Genomic DNA, 12,171 nt, shown 5'->3' with positions numbered 1-12,171 from the left:
ATTATTTTCTCTTCTCAGATGTAAAATGTGAAAGCTCAGTACGTTTTTGTAGTCAGTCTGTCAAGTAAAACTAAGAATACCAAATAACACTTAAATGGAAAAAAGTTTGTTCTTATTTCCTTGTTTTAAAGGAGTTATTAGAAGCATTAGCTTTAAAGTTTGGGAGAAAATTACTTTGATCTCAGATTGGAACTTTAGATGTATTTTGGCCCTTAGAATCTGAAATACAGTGTAGTACCGCTCAAGTGCAGCTGATGTTACGTGCTGTTCGGCTATTGAAGATTTTTTTTTCTTTTTTGAAGATTTTTAAATAAGGAATATTAAGGATGTTAATCTAAGACTGTCTCTCCACGTTCATTTTTCACAGGATGTAATACCTGTTCATTACTACCTAATATCTCCACCAACAAAGACTAAGAATGGCAGCAAAGAGAAAGAAAAAGATTCAGAAAAAGAGAAAGATTTAAAAGAAGAGTTTACTGAAGCATTACGAGATCTTAAAATTCAGTGGATGACAAAGTAAGTTTTAAATGAATTTTAATCCTCTAAGCGTTTACTTTTATTTTCCCAGTTACAACAATATTGTGTGTGTATGCAAAGGCTATGTATTCAGAAATGTTAACAGTGGATAGGACTGCAAGTGCTTTTAAATTTTCTTGTAATTATATTTAGTTTTTAATTCCCTTTTGTGACAAGAATTTTTAAAATTTTAATCCTTATTCTCATCTGCTCTTGGAAGAGAATTTTATTGGAAGGTACAAAAAAGAAAATAAATCACTTTTTGCCCCCTTTCCAAAGATAACCATTGTCCTGTTATTATTAGTTGTCTCTGTATTTATACATGTAGCAGGTGAGTGATACTGTGTCCTGGTTTTCCAGTTACTATTTGATTACGAGCAAATTTAAAACAAACCTTTTTAAACCTCTGGAAATGATCCTAAGGACATACAGCAAACGGAGAAACACCTATTTAAGAACATCTACAAAAGTTCAGTAAGAAAAGTGAGACTCTGGTATGTGAGCCAAGGTCACTCTCTTCCCACTCCCAGCTCAGTGAAGCGGAGCCTCCTCCAGACTGGCTGCAGCCAGGACCACAGGCTCCCCGTCCCCTTGGCTTGGAGGACTCTCCTGCTGGGAGGGGCAGGGGGTTGGCACATGTCGGCCGGCACCCCAGCCCCGCGGCCTGCTGCTGAGGCCAAGTTCTGGGTGAATTCCGTTGAGAGGCAGGGGCTCTCTCCTGCTCAGCCCCCGCCGGCGACGCAGAGGGTCTGCCAGGTGGGCACTGCTGAGAACGCAGGCCCCGCCGTGGTTTCCCGCCAGGCGGGGCAAACCGCGGCCTCTGCTCTGCTGCTGTTCCTCCCACCATGGAGTCAGTAAGAACAGATGTAGTTTCTTCAGCTTCCCCAGCTGGGAACGTGGAACATCTGTCTCTTTGTTCATTCAAGACTTCAGATTCTTCCAAAACAGTGTAAATTTTCCTTCTTTGTAGGTCTTAGGCATTTCTAGATCTTTTAATCTTTCTTAACTGTTTTTGAATGTTTTTTTCCCTCCCGTTGATAAATCTAATTATAGATGGTATGTAGGAAAGCTGTCGATGCTTACTTTCATCTGACCATCTTACTGAACTCATAAATGAAATAATTTCCAGTTTGATTTTTTGTTTTGTTTTGTTTTCTCGGTAGCATATTTATACTGCCTGCAAATAAATACAGTCTTTGTCAGTGATTATATTTCAGATTGGTACCTTAGGTTATTGTCTGGAACTTTAAAACAATGTGAAGTAATAGGAAAGACAGAAATTATTTTCTTTCTAAAAGAACTGAAATAATGACTGTTTCTCTTTCTTACACATGTAGGCTGGATTCTAGTGACATTTATAATGAATTGAAGGAAACATACCCTAATTATCTCCCTCTGTACGTTGCACGACTTCATCAGTTGGATGCTGAAAAGGTTGGGCGTGTTCGATTTTACTCTGAGTCTCTTATTTTGTTTGCAGTATTAGATGAGGTTTGCCTTTGGAATAAGGGGGCAGTCTTTGTCTTCTCTTCTTGCCGACTGAAAACGTGTCACCTCAGATTGAATGTTCTGTTGAGCTATTTTCATTAAGCTGACTCAGGACTCACGTTTGGTCAGTGGGAGGAGAAGTAGATAGGAAACCCTAAGGGTGGCTTTTCTGACCTTGACCTGAAGAGCCGGGAGCAGAAGGCCGTGGTCGTGGCCTGCTGGAGTCTCAGGCGCCTGCAGCAAAAGCGGAGCTCCTCTGCACTACCTTGGCTAACTTCGTTTCTGATTTCTGAGAATTGGCTGTGTAGCTCCCAGCTGTCCTCAGTGGACCAGCTCTCACTGGGAGTCCTGGCTGTAGAAAGTGCTTGTGGCCATAACCAATCAAGAGTCACCAAGGGTTGAGTGTGAGCCCGCAGGCCCTGTGAGGAGCTGAACTGCTGAGGACGCCAGGACAGCCCGGGGCCCATAGTGAGACTCTGTTGCTTCTGTTCCTGTTTACTCTCATTTCGGAGGTTTCAGTAATAAATTAGAATTTGTCTCATCAGCTGGTGCTTTTTTTTACTTCTGTTTTCATGTGCTGTGGGACTGGGGTAACATAGCTGATCACATTTCTGAACTTTTAAGTTACCCAAGGAAAGAGCTGCCTCTGTAGAAAACAGTTTATATTTCTGTGAACTTCGTTATCTTGCTTATTACTCCATTCAGCGCCAGTGGGGGGTGTAGGGTAGGTATTTTCCCGTCTGAGCTCAGGTTTTCTAGAGATGCTGACCGTCGTAAAGGTCACACCAGGAGCTAGTGCAGAGCCCCTGGGCTGCACAGCCTACCTGGTCCCGCACCACGGGAGTCCTAACTCTCACGGGCATGACCAACAGAAGTGAAATGCGTCAGGAGGCTCATGGATACATCCATTTTTTTCTTATTTCTTCTTTTTTTTTCCTCCCCAGGAACGAATGAAAAGGCTTAATGAAATTGTCGAAGCTGCAAATGCTGTTATTTCTCATATAGATCAAACGGCCCTAGCAGTTTATATTGCGATGAAGACTGACCCCAGGCCCGATGCAGCTATTATAAAAAAGTACCTAACCAGTAAATACTCTTTCTTGCATCTCATTTCTTAGTTACTTTTTTTAATTATTGAAAATATCCTTCTTTTCTGGTATTTTTTATATCCTTATCATTGGAGTTACCGATTTGGGGATACTCCATCCTTAAATATCTTATAGTAATTTTCTCCAGTCGTTTAAGATTAAGCAAAAGAAAAGTCGTTTGCTTCCTCCACCATCAGGTGCTGTCATGGTGGAGAGATTTGAGTGGCTGTGATCAAGCAGTCCAGCCATTTGGGGGATATGTGTGAACTGGACACATGGAGAGGGAAGCACAGAGCACCCTGTAAAATTAATTTTTCAAGTGTTGATTGACCAATAGCGTGACAGGCTCCAAATTTAGTTTATATGCTTATTAGTAAAGTGATAAGAAATCACATTGGGTTAAAGCCATTATCTGGCAACTTCAGTTTATGAAACTGGGTTTACAGTACTACTTGAGAACAAGGGTGGGGGGATTATACTTTAGCCTTAGGAAACTGTAACGTGATGTGTACAACAGACGCGTAGCTGGGTTTATGCGTTTGTAAGGCTCCATCCGTGCGAGAGTGTGGTTTCCGCTTGCTGGTGTGACGGTCCGGCGGCTTTCCCGTTCACCCTTCCACGAACTCCTACCATCATCTCCTGATAACACTCCCACACTCCCAGTACCAGTCTCCCCTCTGTCACTTTGGTTTATTTCCAACCCTGGGGGTCCTTAACTTACAAGGGTAGAAGTTTCCTCCTCTTAGCGTTATTGTAACTAATAATAAACTGAAACCGTGCAGGCTGCCTGAAAATATGGTAGTTTCCCTTAAAGATTCCATTTGCTTCGGTCAGAATTTTTTTTATATACATACAAAACGCTTGATTTTAAACTGCTAGAACTCTTGACCTTGCATCGTTTATACTGATATTACAGGTCTTAACGAATCTTACAAGCAGCAGTGTTCAAGCGGAATAAAATTTGTTCAAAATACGTTCTTGGCCATTGTCAGCACCCTTTCACACTTTCCAAAGGAACCTTCTCGAAACATTGCTGTTTTGTTGTTGCTAATAATAATAGTGGATGGTGCAGCCACCATTTATGAAATGCCAGTTATATACAAATGCGAGTTATATGCATTATGAAATGCCAGTTATATATATTATGAAATGCCAGTTATATACAAAGGATTAAATGGGGCATGGATTTCTCATTTCCAGCTGCTTTCGCTTAAGTCACTCGTTTCAAAAATTGCAAGATGGCCATTTTGTAATCTTAAAAATACTAACTTTTTGTAGGGGATCTAAGTTTTAATTAAACTGCAGTTTACTTAGTCCACTAAAGTATCTAATTGAAGTTACTTCCTAAAATATAGCTATTACCATCTTGATCAGTCCCTAACTAACTTTGATTCAGAGAGATTTATTGACCAAGCACTGTATGTAGTACCACTGAGAGGGATGTAAAAAAAAAATGAACAAGACACTCTCTACTCTTAGAAAACATACAGCCTAATACAGAAGATGATAATTGCTAGATGGAATGTGATTAACAGATATAATAGAGGGGCTTCTCTGGTGGCGCAGTGGTTGAGAGTCCGCCTGCCGCTGCAGGGGACACGGGTTCGTGCCCCGGTCCGGGAAGATCCCACATGCCGCAGAGCGGCTGCACCCGTTAGCCACGGCCACTGAGCCTGCGCGTCTGGAGCCTGTGCTCCGCAATGGGAGAGGCCACAGCAGTGAGAGGCCCGCGTACTGCAAAAAAAAAAAAACAAAAAAACAGTTATAATAAGTATTTTAAACTGTGAAAGACGTTGGGAAGGAGAGCAGGGAAACCATCATGGATTAATAGGTATTTAATCCGAGCAGGTCAGTTCAAAGTTAGAAGAGGGTAGGAAGAGAACATTCCAGATACGTGGAATTTAGGTTATTGGATCAGAGAATGCGGAAATAGAAAGGGGTCTTAAAGGTGATTCAATCCAGGTCTGGCGAGTCCAGCACACCTGTCACCCCAGCTCGCCCTCCAAGCTCTGCATCCTGCAGCCCTCCTCTGGGCGGCCAGGACAGTCAGTCGGGATGCCGTAGGTGAGTGGATATCCAGACCTGCCCTGCCTGCCCAGTTGTGTTCCACGGCCCCCGTTCTCCCTCACAACGTGGGGATAACGCTTGACTGCTGAGGCTGCTGTAGAGCATGAGTGAAGTACTGCCGAGACATTTCAGGCGCCACCTGGCATCTGAGAGGTGGTGGGGTAAGGAGGGACTCAGTAAATGAAAGCCCGTCCATCCTTCTGTTCTGAAGTCCACAGTGACCAAGCACTTCAAGTCCCCAGAAACGCTTCCCAGGAAAGAGAGTGAGAGTTGGCTCTTTTAAACTTTGAAACTCTTTGCTCATAAACTCTTGGGCATCTTTTAGGCATAATTTCATCTGCATTGCAAATGTATTAAGGTGGGTAACTTAGGTTGTAGCAGGTTATTGGCGTTGTGTTGGGGTTTTTTTTCCTCTTCTTATTTTAATTGTCTTTTGTACAAATTGTTGATTTTACAGTCCCAGCGGATTTCATAGGCGGCACGTTTCACTCTGGGTCCTTCAGAATCATGCTGACCGGTAGACAGTTTGTTCATCCCATATCTGAGTGCCTCCTGGTCATCTTCTCAGCACTTGTAATCCTCGTCTTTAGACGTATCTGACAGGAGTTGGGCAGGATGCGTCAAATAAGCATTCGAGGGGCCGGTACTGTCCCAGGAGTGTAGGCTGTTACTGTATTTCATTCAGCAGCAATTTACTGAGTGTCTGTTCCGTGCCAGGCATTGTTCTGGGCATTGGAACACATCAGAAACAAAGCTGCCTGCCTGAAGCAAGGCAGGTGGCCCCGGCGATTAAGAGCAGGGGTTCCAGGACCAGCCGCAGAGCTCGGAGTCCTGGATCTGCCGCTCCCTAATTGTGGGACCTTGAACAGATCGCCTGATCTCTCTGTGCCTCGATTTCCTCCTTTGCAAAATAGAGGCAACTGATGGTCTCTTGCTCATAGAGTTATTTTGAGTATAAATGAGTTAATGTGTTAAAATGCTAGAGTAAGCCTTGTATTCCTTTGCTCTGTGTATGCGTGATAGTTCACGACTGCACAAGTATGTAACGACTGACATAAGAAGTTGAAACACTTAGAAGATACTGTTCTAAGAGTTTCTTAGCTGACAGAATTGACCCAATGGTCTTTCCCCTCTGTTGTGCATGGCATGCTGTTTCAACCGATTACAGCGATCCTAACTCATTTAATCTGTGTGTGGAACACAGCGGCTCGTGTGTTGCGCAATGCAGATGTCTCTCCATGGCTACACCACATTCCTGCATTGTGAATCTTAGGCAGAGAAGGCATGAGGTTAATTTCGGGTGAGGCTGTACTTTTAAAGATGCTCTCCTGATCTGTGGAATGTGTTGGTTTGGCACACAGTGACATGGACAAGCAGAAGTCGACGCTCGTAGACGCCCTGTGTAGGAAAGGCTGTGCCCTGGCCGACCACCTTCTCCAGACCCGGGAGGAGGACGGGGCTGCATCAGGCGACCTGGAAGGGAGAGAGGAGGAGGGAGAGAGCGCCCTGGATTCTCTGACGGAAACTTTCTGGGAAGCTACAAAATGGACTGATCTTTTCGACAGTAAGGTACCCTTTCTCCTTCTTGTTTCGCTGCAGTTCTTGGGGGTGCATCCCAGATCCCTTGTGCCCAGCGGGCCCGGCCAGAGAGGACGAGGATAAATGGAACGAGGCTGAGCTGGGCTCCGAAGAAGATGAGGTGCTTAGTGAGGCCTCCCTGGTCTTCCCGGCTTTGAAACCACTTGACCGTTGTTTGGTCTGTCCGCACAGTGGCTGGTGGACCACGCTAGCTGGGGAAACAGTTGGAGAGCGTGTGTGGCGGGCTTTTGGTTAAGCCATTTATGTATCAGCTAAAATTAAGGGCGTCTGAAAGCTGTCTTCGTACCTTCCCACACCTGTCCCTGTGCTCCTTTGTCAGGGATGGAGATGGCGGTATTCTGGTTAGTTTAGATATTTGTTATTTCTCTCCAAACTCTTTAACTTCTAAATAACTATCATCTTGATTTGTACCTGATCAATTTTTAAAGCCCAGTGTAGAAAAAGTAACATTGATGAGCTTTTTGGGTTTAGATTATAAAAACATGTAAAATGCCTTCTAGCTCTCTACTATAATTCTTAACAGTAGAGATTATATAGCTACAGGTATTTGCCAGTCTTCCTTTCTTCTGGACATAAAGGAAGAAAAAAGGAAATGTAATCAGTGGAATTCTTCTTCCAGCACAAACTGTGGCAGTTTTTTAGGAGACAGGTGCTTGTTTTCAAGATTAACTATGGTGATCGGTAGTAAAGACTTCTGAAGTAGGAGAAAATTCTTCCTATCTGCTTCAGGTTGTTCCACCTCAGTTCAGTAGTGCTTTTATAGAAGGAACTCAGTAATGTTCCAGAAACTGAAGGAAGCAGCACCAGAGGTTAAGAATTTGGATCTGAAATCAGGCCCCTGGAGCTTGGATTCTGCCCCTGCCGCTTTGACCTGTGTGACTGTAGGCGGGTGACCGAATGCTCATGTGGGACTGTGGTGCTGCGTACCATGGGATTTTATGAATGAGTATCACGTACGTGGAAGGACGTCAGCAATACTTGCTGTTACTACTAACAAAGTTATCTCGTGTCTGCTGTGTGCCAGACACTGCGCCCGCTGCTGGGAAGAAGATGAATAAGAGCCTGGTCCGGCATCAAGTCGATAGACACTTGATGAGAATCACAGTAAAGCTGTTATAAAGAATTCTGTTCTTGCCGCAGCGCTCTTATGTTAGGGGTGTGCATTATATCACCTGTTTACTGTGTCTGTAGCAACAGTTGTTGAGCCCTTTCCTTGTCTCTAGAATACAGGTAAGTGTGACAGGATTCCTTTCTTTGAGGACATGCTGCACATTCTAAAAGTGGAGACTAAAGATATAAACAAATGCTTACGAGTATTTTTGACAAATGCAGTAATTAAAGGTAGAAAACTTGTACAAAAGGAAGCAGTTGAAAGTAAGAACATGTTTATATAATATGACACTTCATTTGTTTACTTTTATCCTCTTTCGCAATTTTGGTAATTTATAGTGACTCTGTAGTTTTGTACGTCTAACTTGCAATTTTGTTATCACTTATGTTAGCTCTGCTTTCTTTTGCATAGAGGTATTTTGGTATGGATTCCAACAGCTAGTGATTTATCATAATAGCTTTCTTTCCCCAAATAGATTATCTGTTCTGTGGGATACCCAGCTCTTTTAAAGATGTTAATTGTTGTTTTAAAAAGTTGTTAAAATTTACTTGATGTAACATGTTCATTTGAAAAGCTACACTTCTGTTAAAGCCTCAATTCTTTTATTATTTTTCTTCTTTATTATTTTTTCTTTGATTTTTATTTATTTACTTTTGGCTGCGTTGGGTCTTTGTTGCTGCACGCGGGCTTTCTCTAGTTGCAGCGAGCGGGGGCCACTCTTCGTTGCGGTGTGCAGGCTTCTCGTTGCAGTGGCTTCTCTCGTTGCGGAGCACGGGGTCTAGGTGCACAGGCTTCAGTAGTTGTGGCACCCAGGCTCAGTAGTTGTGGCGCACGGGCTTAGTTGCTCCGCAGCATGTGGGATCTTCCCGGACCAGGGATCGAACCCGTGTCCCCTGCATCGGCAGGTGGATTCTTAACCACTGCGCCACCAGGGAAGTCCAGTTCTTTCATTATTAAAGCAATATGCCTTAAATTGTAAATATTTTGTAGATGAGCTGTATCTTGTTTTACGTTGTAGGTTTTGACATTTGCATACAAGCATGCCTTCGTAAGTAAAATGTATGGGAGAGGCCTTAAATTTGCAACTAAACTTGTGGAAGAAAAACCAACAAAAGAAAACTGGAAAAATTGTATTCAAGTAAGTGATATTAAAATTGCCACTGTTGGGTATCATTTCAATATTGTAGAGTGACAAGATAGTTAGAAAGCCTTACGGTAGTGATAAAACAGTACCAACTTTATCGTGACTAATTATTAGTCTAGTTAACATAATGTGAACTATAAAATAAATGCATGAAATGTAGTCAGTAAGCTGTTTAAATTTTTAAAACATTTTTCACTCCTGTCCAGAAAACCTATATTTTTAGCTTCTAGTGTTTTCAACATAGGCAAAATGCATTGCATATTTTGTGTAGTTAGAAGACAGGTTTCCTTTATGAAGGAAGCAGATGATTTCTTTTAAATACGTGTTGGCTCAGTTCTAAAACAGTTGAACTTCTAGAGTTTATGTTTGATTTTATTCTTCATTTGACACGATAGGCCATTTTTTATTTTACCACGTATTATATGCAGGGAAGTTCTGTGGTTGAGCTCTCTGCACAAATTAAGTGTCAACTGTAAGAACTCACTGAACCCCAAGAAATTGTTTCAGCCTAGCCTTGTCTTTGTACACGTATAGTTGGTTTATGCTTAAAGGGTATATGGAGGTTGGGGTACGCTGGTCCTGCCAAAGGCGGCCGAGGGTCTGGTCTTCATATTGAAGGTATTCTTTGGACGTAAAACTCACCTGTAGGTTCCTGGGGCAATTTCTGGTAATTAGAGTAAACTATAGGTTATCTTTACTCTCAGACCTTTTCTGTCAGTTCAAATTGTAAGACATTTCAAATTCACTTCTTCAGATCTTTGAGGAGGCTGAGAGAGTTCTTTCTGGAACTTAATGTCTTCTCATCACGTAGGCTGTGAACTGAGCTCTTACATTTGTGAAGCCCGCGATCCACCCAGATGCTCACACCAGGGGATGTTTCATAACTTGTCTCCCCTCCACTCTGCTCGCCTGCTGTCTGTTCTCCACACAGCAGCCAGAAAAGATGGCTTTAGACCCCTCCTGGTGAAGCTCCGTCACATTTAGAGTAAAATCCAAACTCCTCCCCGTGGCCTGTAAGGCCCGTGTGGTCTGGCCCCTGCCAGCGGCCTCTCCAGCTGCATCTCATATCACACTCCCGCGTCCTCACTCTGCTTCTGCCGTCCCAGCCTCCTCTCTGCTTGGCTGACACAGCGCACCCTTTCCCTCTCGAGGACCCAGCTCTTCCAGCTGCATGGAGAGCTCTTCCCCAGATTTTCACAGAGTAGGTTTCTTCTTGTCACTCAGATTTCAGCTTAAGTGTCACCTCAGAGATCCCTTTCTTGACCATCTCACTTCCCAGTCTGTATTATAGCAAGTTTTATTTTTACTATATACCTGATACATTTCTTATTATTTACTTATTTATTATCTGTTCATTAGCTTGCTGACTTTCTGTTTGGCTTTCCTGCATAGAACTTAAGTTTCCTGAAAGTGGGAAGTGAGTTCAGTGCTTTTTCCTAATGCCTAGAACAGTGTTTGACTACCGTAGGCACTCAGGAAGAGTGAGGGAAAGGAAACTAGGGTGGTCGGAAGGAAAGGAGCCAGTCATGTCAAGTCGATGGGAAGGCAGGAGGGTCGGCAGGGGTGATGATAATCGCTAGGATAGGCGGGTCGGGCGGAAGGAAGGTTGTGGGTGAGTTGATGGAAGGAAAGTTCTACCTGCTGCTTCTTTATTACGACTAAATATTTAATACAGAATTTACCCTAAATGCTGAGCCTGAAACATCTGTTCTTTAATAATTGTGTGTGTTTTATTACAGCTGATGAAGCTGCTTGGATGGACCCATTGTGCGTCTTTTACCGAAAACTGGCTCCCCATCATGTATCCTCCTGATTACTCTGTATTCTAAAATAGGAACCAAGACTTTAAATTTTAAAAAAGTTTTATAGTGAATGGATATAAAAACAAATTTGTGGCATTTTTAGTCTAATGCATGTTTTCATCTGCTATCAAATACTGATTATTAAAATGATGTGTATTTATCAGAGAATTTGCTGGCGTGTGGCTTAATACATGTAAATCTAGACCTCTGACATCATGGTGTTTTCTTAATGCCTCACATTGCTGGCAGCGGGCTGTGCCCTGGCTGCCAGCACCAAGGACTTTCAGTTGGATTGCAGCTGTTACATGCATGAGAGGTTTTGAACAGTAACTTTTAACTGCAAACCTATAAAATTCTATTTTTTATTTTATAAATGAACAGGGTTTTAACATGTGCGACTTTAATTTTTTTCAATTGTATGAAGGCCTTAAAAAAGCTACATTAAGCGTAGCTAAAATTATTTATTAGACTAAAAAGTAACAGAACTTCATTTCCAGATTTTTTTTTTTTTTTTTTTTTTTTGGCAAACGTTTACATTCAATTAAGGGGAGAAAATAAAACCGGCACAAATAAATTTGTGGCAAACGCTGGAGCATAACTGCTTCAATCAGTCTTCATCTTGGAGTTATTTCAGGCCAATCATTTTTAACATCTTCTTGACATGCAGAGCATCAGAATGAACTAATAATACATGTATAAGTGCCAGACAGCTTAAATCTGTATCAGGTATTGTAAAGATACATATATGGTATGTTTATTAAAGTTGAAATAATGTAAACACATGAATAAATGTGCAAACCCAAGATCGCAGTACACCATATGCACTCTCATACCTTAATTTTTTTATAAATAATAAAAGTGAATATTGAAGGTTCTTAAAGTTGGTCTTAATTTTTCATAAATAAAATTTGGGGTTAGAACAGAAAGGAATAATACATTAAATCCATAGACAAAAAATTCAACATGAAATAATTTATAATGTTTCTTATAGTCTTGCAATTATTTGAATATATTTCCGAATCTTATTATGTGATTAACTTTTGTGTAGGTTTAATTTTTTATTTTTATCTCTCTGGCTACTATACTTCTTTCATCCTTCCTCCGTAAAATAAGCACACGTAGACAATATTAAAAGGCCTCTACTGTCTTATAGCAAATATGTTTGTGTGTGTATGGTTTTTAAATCTTCCCTTAGAATTTACTACTGTAAAAGGCCTACCAGAGATCTGGTCTTAGTCATTCGTGACTGTTTTTTGAGTAATTGGCTCCTTTATCTGATGAAGACGTTAGACCCTTTATGAAAAAGTGCACATATGCACGCAGACATTTTGCACAGTTTCTGAGCCATCTAGA

At 41.8% G+C, this 12,171-nt stretch overlaps 1 protein-coding gene across 6 annotated transcripts in view; it reads left to right on the top strand.

Moving 5' to 3' along the window:
- The window catches only part of TPP2 (tripeptidyl peptidase 2), a 68,240-nt gene extending 56,548 nt beyond the window's left edge, over nt 1–11,692 (top strand). For 4 of the 6 annotated variants that reach the window (XM_027115878.1, XM_027115877.1, XM_027115880.1 and 1 more), the window contains 6 exons: nt 368–519; nt 1,857–1,953; nt 2,952–3,082; nt 6,524–6,731; nt 8,891–9,010; nt 10,756–11,692. In XM_027115878.1, coding sequence (XP_026971679.1) covers nt 368–519; nt 1,857–1,953; nt 2,952–3,082; nt 6,524–6,731; nt 8,891–9,010; nt 10,756–10,845 — 798 coding nt within the window. In that variant the 3' untranslated portion in view covers nt 10,846–11,692. Of the gene's footprint in view, nt 1–367; nt 520–1,856; nt 1,954–2,951; nt 3,094–6,523; nt 6,732–8,890; nt 9,011–10,755 lie in introns of those variants that run through there. The other 2 variants (XR_003434643.1, XM_027115879.1) reach the window with 2 other exon arrangements.
- The last annotated feature ends 479 nt before the right edge of the window (nt 11,693–12,171 follow it).

The sequence above is a fragment of the Aethalodelphis obliquidens genome, unplaced genomic scaffold (genome assembly GCF_003676395.1).
Source record: "Aethalodelphis obliquidens isolate GAN/ISIS:26980383/991018 unplaced genomic scaffold, ASM367639v1 scaffold15, whole genome shotgun sequence".
NCBI lineage: Eukaryota > Metazoa > Chordata > Mammalia > Artiodactyla > Delphinidae > Aethalodelphis > Aethalodelphis obliquidens.
Note: the sequence above shows the minus strand (reverse complement) of the source record. Positions and strands in the feature narration are given on the sequence as shown.